This window comes from Rhinichthys klamathensis, unplaced genomic scaffold (assembly GCF_029890125.1).
Source record: "Rhinichthys klamathensis goyatoka isolate OS25496 unplaced genomic scaffold, OSU_Roscu_1.1 h1tg000352l_1, whole genome shotgun sequence".
Lineage (NCBI taxonomy): Eukaryota > Metazoa > Chordata > Actinopteri > Cypriniformes > Leuciscidae > Rhinichthys > Rhinichthys klamathensis.
Genome location: NW_026606863.1, coordinates 312501 through 330163, shown reverse-complemented (window position 1 = coordinate 330163; position 17663 = coordinate 312501). Strand labels below are relative to the sequence as shown.

The 17663-nt window shown below is 35.4% G+C and overlaps 1 protein-coding gene across 1 annotated transcript in view; it reads right to left on the bottom strand.

The window, feature by feature from the left end:
• blnk (B cell linker) overlaps positions 1 to 3909 on the bottom strand; it is a 29523-nt gene extending 25614 nt beyond the window's left edge. Inside the window, exon 1 of the mRNA XM_056232679.1 lies at positions 3835 to 3909. Coding sequence (XP_056088654.1) covers positions 3835 to 3881 — 47 coding nt within the window. The 5' untranslated portion in view covers positions 3882 to 3909. The remainder of the gene's footprint in view (positions 1 to 3834) is intronic.
• Positions 3910 to 17663: the final 13754 nt, after the last annotated feature.

Sequence of the window (17663 nt, the reverse complement as noted above, 5' to 3'; positions counted from 1 at the left end):
TGATTATTAGTAGTGTTGAAAACAGTTCATATGTTTAACATGATTCATATTTTTGTGGAAACCATATGTGATACATTTTATTTTTCAAGATTCTTTGATGAATAGAAAGTTGGATGGATGTTGGATTGGATTCAGGTCGAAAGATGGATAGATATTCAGATAGATAGATATTTACATTTATGCATTTAGCAGACGCTTTTATCCAAAGACTTACTTTGCATTTCAAGGTACACATTTACATTCTTATCAGTTCTTGCTTTTCCTGGGAATCGATCCCATGACCTTGGCGTTGCAAGCGCCAACGCTCTACTGTGTGAGCTGATTGACAGACAGACAGACAGACAGACAGACCACTCACTCCCTCCACTCACCTCACTCCCTCCACTCACTCACTCCCTCCACTCACTCACTCACTCACTCACTCACTCCCTCCACTCACTCACTCACTCACTCACTCACTCACTCACTCACTCCCTCCACTCACTCACTCACTCACTCACTCACTCACTCACTCCCTCCACTCACTCACTCCCTCCACTCACTCACTCACTCACTCACTCACTCACTCACTCACTCACTCACTCACTCACTAACTCACTCACTCACTCACTCACTCACTCACTCACTAACTCACTCACTCACTCACTCACTCACTCACTCACTCACTCACCACTCACTCACTCACTCACTCACTCACTCACTCACTCACTCACTCACTCACTCACTCACTCACTCACTCCCTCCACTCACACACTCACTCACTCACTCACTCACTCACTCACTCACTCACTCACTCACTCACCCTCACTCACTCACTCACTCACACACTCACTCACTCACTCACTCCACTCACTCACTCACTCACTCACTCACTCACTCACTCACTCACTCACTCACTCACTCACTCACTCACTCACTCACTCACTCACTCACTCACTCACTCACTCACACACTCACTCACTCACTCACTCACCTCACTCACTCACTCACTCACTCACTCACTCACTCACTCACTCACTCACTCACTCACTCACTCCCTCCACTCACACACTCACTCACTCACTCACTCACTCACTCACTCCCTCCACTCACACACTCACTCACTCACTCACTCACTCACTCACTCACTCACTCACTCACTCACTCACTCACTCACTCACTCACTCACTCACACACTCACTCACTCACTCACTCACTGACTCACTCACTCACTCACTCACTCACTCACTCACTCACTCACTCACTCACTCACTCACTCACTCACTCCACCACTCACTCACTCACTCACTCACTCACTCACTCACTCACTCACTCACTCACTCACTCCACCACTCACTCCACCACTCACTCACTCACTCACTCACTCACTCACTCACTCACTCACTCACTCACTCACTCACTCACTCACTCACTCACTCACTCACTCCCTCCACTCACTCACTCACTCACTCACTCACTCACTCACTCACTCACTCCCTCCACTCACTCACTCACTCACTCACTCACTCACACACTCACTCACTCACTCACTCACTCACTCACTCACTCACTCACACACTCACTCACTCACTCACTCACTGACTCACTCACTCACTCACTCACTCACTCACTCACTCACTCACTCACTCACTCACTCACTCACTCACTCCACCACTCACTCACTCACTCACTCACTCACTCACTCACTCACTCACTCACTCACTCACTCACTCCACCACTCACTCACCACTCACTCACTCACTCACTCACTCACTCACTCACTCACTCACTCACTCACTCACTCACTCACTCACTCACTCACTCACTCACTCCCTCCACTCACTCACTCACTCACTCACTCACTCACTCACTCACTCACTCCCTCCACTCACTCACTCACTCACTCACTCACTCACACACTCACTCACTCACTCACTCACTCACTCACTCACTCACTCACTCACTCACTCACTCACTCACACACTCACTCCACCACTCACTCACTCACTCACTCACTCACTCACTCACTCCACCACTCACTCACTCACTCACTCACTCACTCACTCACTCACTCCACCACTCACTCCACCACTCACTCCACCACTCACTCCACCACTCACTCCACCACTCACTCACTCACTCACTCACTCACTCACTCACTCCACTCACTCACTCACTCACTCACTCACTCACTCACTCACTCACTCACTCACTCACTCACTCACTCACTCACTCACTCACTCACACACTCACTCACTCCACCACTCACTCACTCACTCACTCACTCACTCACTCACTCACTCACTCACTCACTCCACCACTCACTCACTCACTCACTCACTCACTCACTCACACACTCACTCACTCACTCACTCACTCACTCACTCACTCACTCACTCACTCACTCACTCACTCACTCACTCACTCACTCACTCACTCACTCACTCACTCCACCACTCACTCCACCACTCACTCCACCACTCACTCACTCACTCACTCACTCACTCACTCACTCACTCACTCACTCACTCACTCACTCCCTCCACTCACTCACTCACTCACTCACTCACTCACTCACTCACTCACTCACTCACTCACTCACTCACTCACTCACACACTCACTCACTCACTCCACCACTCACTCACTCACTCACTCACTCCACCACTCACTCACTCACTCACTCCACCACTCACTCACTCACTCACTCAATCACTCAATCAATCAATTAATCAAAAAAATGTTGGGTTGTTTCAACCCAAATTTGGGTCCAATATGGACAAACCCAAATGTTGGGTTAAAAATGTAATTAAACAATTTACAGTTGAAAGTTGAAGTTGGGTTAAAATTTTAAATTACATTTTTAACCCAACATTTGGGTTTGTCCATATTTGACCCAAATTTGGGTTGACACAACCCAGCATTTTTAAGAGTGTAGATTGATTGATTGATTGATTGATTGATAGATAGATAGATGGATATATATTTTTAGTCCTGTAGGCATCAGTACACAAGCAGTCGTGAATCTCTCAGACTCAGTGTGTCTTCGAGCGTAAAGCCGTTGAATTGTGTGTTTTAACATCTTATCAGATAGAAAGATAACTGGTTCTGACAGACTCAGTCTGAGCGACCGAGACGTATAATAAACATAATCACAGTCCTCAGAACTTCCCTCCAACACCGACTCTCTACCTTCACTAAACCCATCAGACGGTCACATGATCATCCACTGGACGTCAGTTATCCACGAGTCACGCTGAAGTTATTCCTGATTAAATGATTTTACAATTACATTTATGGCCATTTGAAAGTTTTTTTTTTTTTTTTTTTACACATTTTGAGAGATGCAGATAAAAAAACATTTTTATTAAAAATAGTACTGGGCAATGATTAATCGCATCCAAAATAAAAGTTTGTGTTTACATAATATATGTGTGTGTACTGTCTATAATTATTTTGTGTATAAAAATACACACACGTGACATGCATGTATATATTTAAAAATATTTGCATGATGTACATATATTTATACATCATTATTTATATAATATATAAATATGAATATTTTATATATAAATATATATTTTTTTAAATATATACCGGTACATGCATGTGTGTGTATAAATAATTATACACAGTACACACACATATATTATGCACACAAACCTTTATTTTGGATGCGATTAATTGCGATTACTCGTTGCCCAGCACTAATTAAAAAAACACTTACACGCAGTTTAGGTCTGACAAGCTAACCTTTGACCCTCGTAAGAAGCAGTTTTATTCTCTTAACATTAAATCTTAGTTAACCTGAAACCTCCTAATGCTCAAGTATCAGAGAAACCGATATTTCTCACCTCAGTTTGTCAGAAGCAGGAGCCGTGAATCTGTTGAACTGCTCCATCGTGTGTGTCACTGACTGAGCTCGTCGAGTGTGTCGCGCGTACTCATAGTGTGTGTGTGTGTGTGTGTGTGTGTGTGTGTGTGTGTGTGTGTGTGTGTGTGTGTGTGTTTAACAGCACATGCTGCAGATGCAGAGGAGGGACATTTTCCACAGAAGTGGTTCGTAATGAGGATTTCGAAACTGCTGTTGAACGTCATGTTACCTCTATATTTGGAGTCCAGCCACTCAAACCTGATTCAGTTCAATTAAATGATGCTATTTCTTGAATCTCTGGATTCTCACTTCTCCGTCTGTGCTTTTTCCAGCCTTTTTATGTCAAATAATAATTATGAATGATTTAGTCTTAATATTATTGCACTGGTCTTCTGATGCATACGAATCTGCGCTATGAGTGACGTTTAATGCAGTCGTATTAATAATGTAACACATTTATTCCTGGCTAAGTGACCACTCGTATTTTTCTGCATGGATACGAAACAAACTTGCATGGCTTTTCTTGAAAGGTTTTGAAAGGGTAAGTGAAAGTATGAGCTTTATTTTTAGTTGCAGTACAATAATAAAGTAACAGTGTTCTGTGATGTAGATATTGTGACGACTGCATATTTCTTTGCAAAACCTTTTTTTTATAACTTTACCTAAAGCCATTATTCATAATGTATGTTAATGTTATAATGCATTAGATCTTTTCATAATTAAAACCAAAGTTAAAATGCATTATACTTTCTAAAGGTGTAATGGGGGAAAAAATATTATAATGTATTATAACTGTACAATGTACAAATAAACAATGCATCATAAGGTGCATTAAAAGGCATAATTAATGCATTAAAATACTTTTAGAATGCATTATATATTTAAATATATAAATGCTTCAAGTAAATTGTTACCCCATTTTTATTGCTGAAATTTCTGTATCTTATAGTATATTAGTAGCAAAAATATTTTGTTAGATGCACGAGCCACAAACTTAGTGTGTGTAAGTATAAAACTAGAGCGTTTCCTCATTGCTGCAGGGAATCATTGACCAATGAGGAACACTTGAGGAAAAATACAGGGAATTTAATTCTATAAGTGGCTGGGTGGAGAGAGTTTAGAGTAGAAATAGAAGAGAAACCGGTTCCTTACGGCCGATGAAGGAGGCTGAATCTGTTGAGGTCACCGTCCGCTAGAGTCTGCAAAACAAACAACAGCGCTCAAAACCATCCCTGAGTTCAAGTTCTTCATGCAACTTCAAGGGGAATTTCTACAAAGAGAATTAGTAATATTCAGTGACAGTCCAGTTTCTGATACAAACACACAAACTCTCAGTAACTTTGCTTAAAAGAAACTTGTTCTAGAGAATAAAAGTAAAAATAAACATTGCATTTGTGCTTAAATAATAGTATTTAGGACGTAAATTAGGACGTCTGGTTCATTTCTCTCTCTCTCTCTCTCTCTCTCTCTATATATATATAGAAATGAATCAGACGTCTTAAAATACTATATATAGTACAATGAGGAAAAATACGGGGAATTTAGACATCCTAATTTACGTCATAAAATACTATATATGAATCAGATGTCCTAATTTACATCATAAAATACTATATATATATATATATATATATATATATTTTTTTTTTTTTTTTACTTCAGAATGCATTCAATTTCATAATTTAGTTCAGAAATTGACTCGGCAGTTTGTCACCCGAAAGGGTTTCTGTGAAACACTATAAATGTTTAATGAAAATATACATGGGTAAATATTGTTAAAATGCTTTTTTTTTTTTAAATTTATTTGAACATGTAAATAAAAATAAATTAAAATCAATCAAAGAAACTAATAATAAAAAAAACAAATGAACAACAAAGTAAAAACTCCATACTTTCAAAAACTTAAAGTCTTCTATTTACATGCACAAAAGGAGGTAGGAAGAAGTAAAACTTATATACTCCTACCCCTATACCATTACTACCATATTTAACGAGATAACTAAAAAATAATAAATCTGCGGAGATAATAAATGTTTGATTAAGTTATATCAGTTATTGTTTTACTGTAATTGAATGCATTTCAGTTGCTGAACATCATTGCATTTTGTGCCACATAAAATCATAGCAAAAGTAAAATATTAAGTCTCTGACATGTGGCTTCATAGAGTTAAAATAAAATATATTCTGCCATTTATTCACTTTTTGAATGAATATAGATGTATCTGAAGAGATTTTGCACTCTTAAATATAATAATAAAACTTTAAATGCACTACAAAGTGTGGATCATAGTAAGAAAACAGCATGTTACTTTGCAGAATGTGATTGTAACAAAAGTTGAGCCGAAAAGGTAAAATCATGCAACAAAGAAAATATAATGTAAGATCTTATAATGCCAGATAGATGATATGCTATAAAAATAACGCTTTAAACATTAGTATGCTACGCTTATATTTTGAGGAACCACTGACTAATTCAGTGTGTAAGTTGTTTTGTTCCTAATTTAGCATCTTTGTGGTTATGTTTGGAATGAAATATGTAGCTTACTGAATTATGCAACAATAGATATTTCCATAATAGTTTGCTGAGGTTTTTTTTCCCCCCACTCTTTAAATTATAAATGGTGAGAAATGGGAAAACTTGATCCGGCTGTTCCCTGATTCGGACACTAGGTGGAGCCGTTACCCAGCAGTGAAACTGAGGCCGCGTCCCAATCCACACACTCGCACTATTCACTCAGTGTGTACTGATGTGTGTGTTGGGGAAAGTGCACACATTTCAGTGTTTTGACGTATTGGCATACATTAACAAGTCATAAAATCAATGGACAGAGCTTGATGACTGTTAATAAATGATGAGGGAAGAAAATGTCCTCTGAGACTCACAGAGAGACGATTAATGCTCTAATTCTTCCTGAATAATGTAGATACTCAATTTTAATTTATTTTTTATGTTAAAATTCTTTGGCCTCGTTTCATTTTGCACTTTTTAGTAGTTACTTTTATGAGCTTCCTTAACTTTATTTAGTTAAAAAGAAATGCTTTTTATTTTATTACTTTTTTATTTGGGTGGAGATACTGGAGCATCTTGAGCTGAAGGTGTATTTTGTTTTTTAATTTTTTCTATTTATTGATTTACTTTATTTGGGTCACGGTGATGCTGGAACATCTTCGACTAAAGGCTTATTTTATTTTATTTATTTATTTTTATTTGGGTCACGGTGATGCTGGAGCATCTAGGGCTGAAGGTTTATTTTATTTTTATTTTTAATTTTATTTAATTTTATTAGGGTTGCCTTGCGGAGATGCTTGAGCATCTCAGGGCTGAAGGTTTATTTTAATTTTTGATTGATAAACTTTGTATACTTTGACACCGCCACATGGATAGGCTATAATCATCAAAATTATAACAAATAAAGGCTTGAAATATCTCACTTTGCATGTAATGAGTCTATATAATATTTTAGTTTCACCTTTTAAGCCTCAAACTCAAATATTGGACTATACAAGTGAAACTTGAAAAATTAGAATATCGTGCAAAAGTTCATTTATTTCAGTAATTCAACTTAAAAGGTGAAACTAATATATTATATAGACTCTAAAAAGTTGTTTGAACCCAAATCTGGGTCAAATATGAACGAACCCAACCATTGCGTTAATATTTTTAATTAAAAAATGTAACCCAATGACTGGGTTTCTCCATATTTGACCCAAATTTGGGTTGAAATAACTCAGCATTTTTTAGAGTGTAGACTCATTACATGCAAAGTGAGATATTTCAAGCCTTTATTTGTTATAATTTTGATGATTATGGCTTATAGATATGAAAACCCCAAATTCAAAATTAGAATATTGTGAAAAGGTTTTCATATCTGTAAGCCATCATCAAAATTATAACAAATAAAGACTTGAAATATCTCACTTTGCATGTAATGAGTCTATAGTTTCACCTTTTAAGTTGAAATACTGAAATAAATGAACTTTTGCACGATAGTTAGATTCTAGTTTTTTGAGTTTCACCTGTAAATAAAAATATTCCTCACATATCCTTCTGCTTTCAGTGTAACACTCTCTGCATTACGCATCAACACCCCTGACAGCGAAGCGTCTTTCATAAGTATCTGACGGATCTAACAGACAAATGCAAGAGGTTGAGTTTTCTGAATCTCAGTAACTCTCTGCAGACAAAGACAAGAAAATCACCAAGCCCTGCCTAAAATCAAGCTTAGCCTTTTGACACAGAATAAAATATCGAGCATTTGGTCCGGGCCGCTCCTCGGAAGCTGCTTGCTGAGGTGAATTATTTATGTGGAGATTCTCCAGGAGACTCTGGAATCACAGCTGCATATTAAAAAGCTCAGCTTTCACATAAGCGGCGCTCAGAGTCTCGGCTCGGGTCACACACACACACACACACACACGCAACTCAGGCCAAAAACTGTCTGAAAGCAGTCAGGGACATCTGACGAATAACATCAAGATCCGCGAGATCACCAAGTTTGACCAAGTGCTCCTCAGTCTACCAAACTTCAGACTCCAGGACTCTTGTGTGGACACTAGGGGTGTAACAATATATGCCAATGCAAAAATGCAACAATATGTATCGTGGATAGTTCACCCAAAATAAAAATTCACGTTTTCAGAGTCAGACTACATTAAACTACTGTATATAATGTTGAATATAGTGTATATTAATGCAATGGGGGGATATTTGTGTGTCCTGATAATGCCAAATGTTACCAGTAAAAAGTGTCCAACATTATTTTAAATATATCTAGATGAAGAGCGCAAGCATATTCGTCTATAATAATTCAGTATTTTCAGCTTCAGAATCATGAATATTGTTATTCTGGTGTCTCTATTGTCCTGTGCTTTGGGTTTCAGCACCAAGTCCAAGTCTATTCATTTACACACACAATGTCAAACCAAATTTAGCATTTTAATCAACAGTGCATTTTTTGTTCACCTTTTATCATGTGTCTTGGAGAATCGCAGTAATATCGTATCGTGAGTTGTATGAATCGTGACATGAGGGAATCGTTGACACATTTCATCTTTCAAATTGTGGAAAGCAACTCCTGATTCAAGACTCATGAGATCATTCGGCTTTCTTTCCTATTAAAATCAAGGGATTGTGTTTTATGAGAACATGAACTCTGCTTCTTGGTGTAATAGTAGCTAGTATATAAGTTGGTATTGTTAGTAATTTTACCCAACACTGGAGTGAACGTCATGATGTTCTGTATCCCAAAGTCTCATCACGCTCTCAGCACACACACTCATCGAGTGTCAAAGGAAACGTTCCTGTGATCTACACACTCCTCCACCAGATGGTTACCGCATAAACGCCTCATGAATATGCAGAGATGTGTAATATATGCCCTCGGCAGCGTTCAGGAGGACACCGGGAGTGGGGAAACATGCGGCACGCTTTTACTCGACTGACTTTAGAACGCAAGTGAAAGTGAATGAAATAACGCCCTTTCCCAGTAAAGAGGTTACTGGACTGCAGTTGGCCAATCAGTACTTAGGAAGCAGTTTCTGAAGAAAAGAGTCTTGTCAACTTTTTGCTGAGTCAACAAAACAAAAATGAGGAATAGTGCTTGTTTTTAGTCCAGCCTTTTAACATGATGTGTTTTTATTGTATACTGTATTGTTTATTTTTTTAATTATGTTTTAATGTAGCACTTTGAGATTTGGTGTCAAATGTAAAGTGCTTTACAAATAAAATGTATTATTATTATTATTAGTGTATTTTGTTTTCATCGTACTTTTAATGAGATATTTAAAAAAAGCATCAGAACAGGTAAGATGTTTTTATTTTACTTTAATTTATTAATATATTTATTTTTTATTTATCTAGTGTCTCGGGCTGAAGGTTATTTTATATATTTGATCTACTGTCTTGGGCTGAAGTTTTATTTTATTTTTTTATTTACTGTCTTGTGCTGAATTTATTATTTTATTTATTTTATTTGATGTTTTATCTACTGTCTCAGGCTGAAGTTTATTTTTATTTTTTTATTTATCTACTTTCTTGAAGTTTTATTTTATATATTTTATTTACTGTCTTGGGCTGAAGTTTTGTTTTATTTTTTTATTTATCTACTTTCTTGAAGTTTTATTTTATATATTTTATTTACTGTCTTGGGCTGAAGTTTTGTTTTATTTATTTATCTACTTTCTTGAAGTTTTATTTTATATATTTTATTTACTGTCTTGGGCTGAAGTTTTGATTTATTTATTTTGATTTATTTTTTACTTCTCTACTGTCTCTGGCTGAAGTTTCACCTTACTTTACTGTACTTTACTGTACTTTACTGTACTGTACTTTACTTTATTTTACTGTACTGTACTTTACTTTATTTTACTGTACTGTACTTTAGTCTACTTTACTTTACTGTACTTTACTGTACTTTACTTTACTTTACTGTACTTTACTTTATTTTACTGTACTGTACTTTACTCTACTTTACTGTACTTTACTGTACTTTACTCTACTGTACTGTACTTTACTTTACTTTACTGTACTTTTCTTTATTTTACTGTACTGTACTTTACTCTACTTTACTGTACTTTACTGTACTGTACTTTACTGTACTTTACTTTATTTTACTGTACTCTACTTTACTGTACTTTACTGTACTTTACTCTACTTTACTGTACTGTACTTTACTTTACTGTACTTTTCTTTATTTTACTGTACTGTACTTTACTCTACTTTACTGTACTTTACTGTACTGTACTTTACTCTACTTTACTGTACTTTACTGTACTGTACTTTACTGTACTTTACTTTATTTTACTGTACTGTACTTTACTCTACTGTACTTTACTGTACTTTACTCTACTTTACTGTACTGTACTTTACTTTACTGTACTTTTCTTTATTTTACTGTACTGTACTTTACTCTACTTTACTTTAATTTACTGTACTCTACTTTACTTTACTTACTTCACTTCACTTCACTTTACTTTACTTAACTTTAATTTACTGTACTTTACTTTACTTCTCTTCACTTCACTTCACTTCACTTTACTTTACTTTACTTTACTTTACTTTACTTTACTTTACTTTACTTTACTTTACTTCACTTTACTTTACACAGTCAAAACATTGATATCCACACATGCTGTATTTGATTTCCATAGATTCGGGCTGAATCGAGTGATGTTTCTGATGAACTTTATACGCCTTCATATATTCGATTTCGGACTGATGACATCATGCGGGTCGGTATGCATGTGAGTCCCCTTCATTTTTTTTCTCTCTTGTTGAATATCCCATTTGTAAATGTCTCACATTATTAATAACAAATATTATTAATGTGTGTAATAATGACTGTTTCCAAACAGTTCTCTCACTCAAACCCGACAGCATAAATAATCTCCGGTAGGTCATTAAAAGTCTTTCCCTCGACTGACGGTTCCAGTTTCACCACTTCATCATGTTGCTAAACGATAAATATGTGTGTGTTTAATACCGGCATCAATGCAAATCCACTATAAAGCCACAGCAAGACGATCGAGTCAGACGGTCATCATTATAATCACTTCCCCTTATGAAAGAGTTTTAAAAGCACTGATTGTATCTCAAATACATGATTTGTAGAATCAAATGTAAACGATATCAACACCGATTAGATTTAGCCGACATCTGCAAAGAGAAAATATTGGCCAATATTGACCAAAAGCGAAGATTGTAACCAAGAAAGGGAACCTACCAGAAACCGACAGCCGTCAATCCTGTTCCTCTGAACCGAGTCTGCACAGTCTCTCATGTTGTTCTGTGAGAAACACCATTAAGCTTCAGCTCATTTACATATTCATCAATAAACATGACTTCAGCCTTTTTGCACTGGATGAAACAACAAAAATAGGCCTAGTTGAAAAGCATAAATCGTGGTTCACAGGTCACACACAATCCTGATTTGAACCTGACCTCACCTGGATGAGAAAGCCTGACACCTGCGCCGGACTCCATCCTTCACATTGTTCCCGGGTCGGTAAACTCATCCTGGGTCGGTTAAACCCGTATGAACCGGCTCAGAGGACAACTAGCATGCGGGAGAGGCTTCACTGCCAGTGTGAGGCAAGGTTTTGCAACATGGGAAGTTCCTCTTGTTCTCAATGATGGTAACTGAGCCGACATGAAATGCTTTTCTCACACTTCTCTCTGCGGTGATGAATTCACTCACGTAGGTAATGCAAAGCCACAAGCACTCGGTTTAACTTCACGGGTAATTTTAGGGCCACTATAAAGCGCAGATAAAATGTGAACGTTCTGCTTTTTACAGGGTCGTCCTGCTCTGTGTGGGAAAACTGTTTGCATAAACCAAAAGGGAAATGAAAGTTTAAACTGAGACAACACATTTTCACCATACCGTATATATATAGACCGGAAATCGCTGTTACATAGGCTATCTAACTATGAGGGTTTTTAGTCAATAGTTTGGTTACATGCATGGTTGTTTCTCACTGCCATAAGTTATCATATTTTTTGTTCTTTATTTTTTTATTGTCTAAAATATTGATTTTCAGTTGTCAGATTGGAGCAGGTTGTCACATTTTAAATGTTTTTATTTTTATTTTTTATAATTTTATGCCTTTTATATACAGTCAAACCAAAAATTATTCAGACACCAGATATAATTTTTCATATTTTTTTTTACTAGTGGGTGCAGGACACTATAGTTCATTTATGGGTTGCACTTTATTTCGATAGTCCACTTTAGACATTCTACTCTATTCAGTCATATATTTGACTGGTAGTCACTGTATGAAGAATTGTTGGGTATAATATGTCACAGTTTACTTTATTTTGTAATCCTCACTTACATAAATGGGTAACACTTTATTTCGATAGTCCACTTTAGACATTCTACTAACTATAAGTAACTTTGTGGCTACATGTCGACTGACTCTCATTACAGTATTAGTCGACTGACTCCTTAATATCTGATAACATTTTATTGTGATGCTCCTCAACAGATATTACTGACTATAAGTAACTTGGCAACTTATTCTACTAACCCGAACACTAACACCTAACCATAACCTAACCTAACCAGTCTACTAATACTCTAAAGACAGTTATATGACATGTAGTTGCAAAGTTACTTATAGTTAGTAGAATGACTAAAGTGGACTGGAAATAAACTAAGTAACTTTGCAGCTACATGTCAACTAACTGTCATGACAAGAACTACCTCTGAGTTCTTGTCATATTGTATTACCATTTTCTAACGATAGCGAATAAACTGTGATAATGTGAGAAATGTTAAAGGTGTCAGAATAAATTTTGGTTTGTATTTTATTTTGTACTATTTTATGCTTTTTATACATATTCTCACTAAATGGCCCGTATATGGTTTCCAATCTGACATCTTATTTACATACAACATGCTCTAATGGTGTGTTCAACACAAAGCATGCCAGCTAGCCCCATCTCTCCTAAAGCTTGCACGTGTTATTAACACACAGTACGTAATGGAGAACAATGTTAGGTTGTGGTAAATTAAAAATATATCCACGCTCACTTTTAGATGGGCTTTGCATCAGGGCTTCAGGAAGCAGTGTCATGTTTGCATGTGGTTCTGAGCACTGGTGCTTTTTATAACGTTTGTCATTTCCTATTGAAACAGTTGCAAAATCTTCTAGTTGACCGTAGAATGTAATCAGAGGATATTTGGCATTGCATTTTCTACTTTATAACACAGAATTACCACAGAATACTCAAGTTTCTGTTTCCTTAAATGTTTATTAATCAGTAAGCTTCAGTGTTGAGGGAAATTGATCATTAGAGCCATTCTTTTAACCTAAAATCATGTTCAAGTGCGGTTTATGGAGATACTAGAACACGCATGCTTCACAAAGATGAGATACAATAAGCTCAAATCACAAACTTGCTGCATCTAAATAATGACTCGTGTGGAAAGTTTTCTGCTGTGCTTAAAAGGTCTTAAAAAGTCTGAATTTGCCCTTAAACAAATTAAAAGGGATAGTTCACCCAAAAATGAAAACTAGCCCATGATTTACTCACCCTGAAGCCATCCTAGGTGTATATGACTTTCTTCTTTCAGAAGAACACAATCAGACTTATATTAAAAAATGTCCTGGGTCTTCCAAGCTTTATAATGGGGCTGTGTGTCTTTGGAAGTCCATAAAAGTGCATCTATCCATCATAAAAGTGCATCTATCCATCATTAAAGTGCATCTGTCCATCATAAAAGTGCATCTATCCATTATAAAAGTGCATCTATCCATCATTAAAGTGCATCTGTCCATCATAAAAGTGCATCTATCCATCATAAAAGTGCATCTATCCATCATAAAAGTGCATTTATCCATTATAAAAGTGGATCTATCCATCATTAAAGTGCATCTATCCATCATAAAAGTGCATCTATCCATCATAAAAGTGCATTTATCCATCATAAAAGTGCATTTATCCATCATAAAAGTGCATCTATCCATAATAAAAGTGCATTTATCCATCATAAAAGTGCATCTATCCATCATTAAAGTGCATCTGTCCATCATAAAAGTGCATTTATCCATTATAAAGTCCATCTATCCATCATAAAAGTGCATTTATCCATTATAAAAGTGCATCTATCCATCATAAAAGTGCATCTATCCATCATAAAAGTGCATTTATCCATCATAAAAGTGCATTTATCCATCATAAAAGTGCATCTATCCATTATAAAAGTGCATCTATCCATCATTAAAGTGCATCTATCCATCATTAAAGTGCATCTATCCATCATAAAAGTGCATCTATCCATCATTAAAGTGCATCTATCCATTATAAAGTCCATCTATCCATCATAAAAGTGCATTTATCCATTATAAAAGTGCATTTATCCATTATAAAAGTGCATCTATCCATCATAAAAGTGCATTTATCCATTATAAGAGTGGATCTATCCATCATTAAAGTGCATCTATCCATCATAAAAGTGCATCTATCCATCATAAAAGTGCATCTATCCATCATAAAAGTGCATCTATCCATCATAAAAGTGCATCTGTCCATCATAAAAGTGCATTTATCCATCATAAAAGTGCATCTATCCATTATAAAAGTGCATCTATCCATAATTAAAGTGCATCTATCCATCATAAAAGTGCATCTATCCATCATTAAAGTGCATCTATCCATTATAAAGTCCATCTATCCATCATTAAAGTGCATTTATCCATTATAAAAGTGCATTTATCCATTATAAAAGTGCATCTATCCATCATAAAAGTGCATTTATCCATTATAAGAGTGGATCTATCCATCATTAAAGTGCATCTATCCATCATAAAAGTGCATTTATCCATCATAAAAGTGCATTTATCCATCATAAAAGTGCATTTGTCCATTATAAAAGTGCATCTATCCATCATAAAAGTGGATCTATCCATCATTAAAGTGCATCTATCCATTATAAAAGTGCATCTATCCATCATTAAAGTGCATCTATCCATTATAAAGTCCATCTATCCATCATTAAAGTGCATTTATCCATTATAAAAGTGCATCTATCCATCATATAAGTGCATTTATCCATCATAAAAGTGCATTTATCCATTATAAAGTCCATCTATCCATCATTAAAGTGCATTTATCCATTATAAAAGTGCATCTATCCATCATATAAGTGCATTTATCCATCATAAAAGTGCATTTATCCATCATAAAAGTGCATTTATCCATCATAAAAGTGCATCTATCCATCATAAAAGTGCATCTATCCATCATAAAAGTGCATTTATCCATTATAAAGTGCATCTATCCATCATAAAAGTGCATTTATCCTTTATAAAAGTGCATCTATCCATCATAAAAGTGCATTTATCCATTATAAAAGTGCATCTATCCATCATTAAAGTGCATCTGTCCATCATAAAAGTGCATTTATCCATTATAAAGTCCATCTATCCATCATAAAAGTGCATTTATCCATCATAAAAGTGCATCTATCCATCATATAAGTGCATTTATCCATTATAAAAGTGGATCTATCCATCATTAAAGTGCATCTATCCATCATAAAAGTGCATCTATCCATCATAAAAGTGCATTTATCCATCATAAAAGTGCATTTATCCATCATAAAAGTGCATCTATCCATAATAAAAGTGCATTTATCCATCATAAAAGTGCATCTATCCATCATTAAAGTGCATCTGTCCATCATAAAAGTGCATTTATCCATTATAAAGTCCATCTATCCATCATAAAAGTGCATTTATCCATTATAAAAGTGCATCTATCCATCATAAAAGTGCATCTATCCATCATAAAAGTGCATCTATCCATCATAAAAGTGCATTTATCCATCATAAAAGTGCATTTATCCATCATAAAAGTGCATCTATCCATTATAAAAGTGCATCTATCCATCATTAAAGTGCATCTATCCATTATAAAGTCCATCTATCCATCATAAAAGTGCATTTATCCATTATAAAAGTGCATTTATCCATTATAAAAGTGCATCTATCCATCATAAAAGTGCATTTATCCATTATAAGAGTGGATCTATCCATCATTAAAGTGCATCTGTCCATCATAAAAGTGGATTTATCCATCATAAAAGTGCATTTATCCATCATAAAAGTGCATCTATCCATCATAAAAGTGCATTTATCCATTATAAAGTGCATCTATCCATCATAAAAGTGCATTTATCCATTATAAAAGTGCATCTATCCATCATAAAAGTGCATTTATCCATTATAAAAGTGCATCTATCCATCATTAAAGTGCATCTATCCATCATAAAAGTGCATTTATCCATCATAAAAGTGCATCTATCCATCATAAAAGTGCATTTATCCATTATAAAAGTGGATCTATCCATCATTAAAGTGCATCTATCCATCATAAAAGTGCATCTATCCATCATAAAAGTGCATTTATCCATCATAAAAGTGCATTTATCCATCATAAAAGTGCATCTATCCATAATAAAAGTGCATTTATCCATCATAAAAGTGCATCTATCCATCATAAAAGTGCATCTGTCCATCATAAAAGTGCATCTATCCATCATAAAAGTGCATCTATCCATCATAAAAGTGCATCTATCCATCATAAAAGTGCATTTATCCATCATAAAAGTGCATTTATCCATCATAAAAGTGCATCTATCCATTATAAAAGTGCATCTATCCATCATTAAAGTGCATCTATCCATCATTAAAGTGCGTCTATCCATCATAAAAGTGCATCTATCCATCATTAAAGTGCATCTATCCATTATAAAGTCCATCTATCCATCATAAAAGTGCATTTATCCATTATAAAAGTGCATTTATCCATTATAAAAGTGCATCTATCCATCATAAAAGTGCATTTATCCATTATAAGAGTGGATCTATCCATCATTAAAGTGCATCTATCCATCATAAAAGTGGATTTATCCATCATAAAAGTGCATTTATCCATCATAAAAGTGCATCTATCCATCATAAAAGTGCATCTATCCATCATAAAAGTGCATCTATCCATCATAAAAGTGCATTTATCCATCATAAAAGTGCATCTATCCATCATAAAAGTGCATCTATCCATCATTAAAGTGCATCTATCCATTATAAAGTCCATCTATCCATCATTAAAGTGCATTTATCCATTATAAAAGTGCATTTATCCATTATAAGAGTGCATTTATCCATTATAAAGTCCATCTATCCATCATAAAAGTGCATTTATCCATTATAAGAGTGGATCTATCCATCATTAAAGTGCATCTATCCATCATAAAAGTGCATCTATCCATCATAAAAGTGCATCTATCCATCATAAAAGTG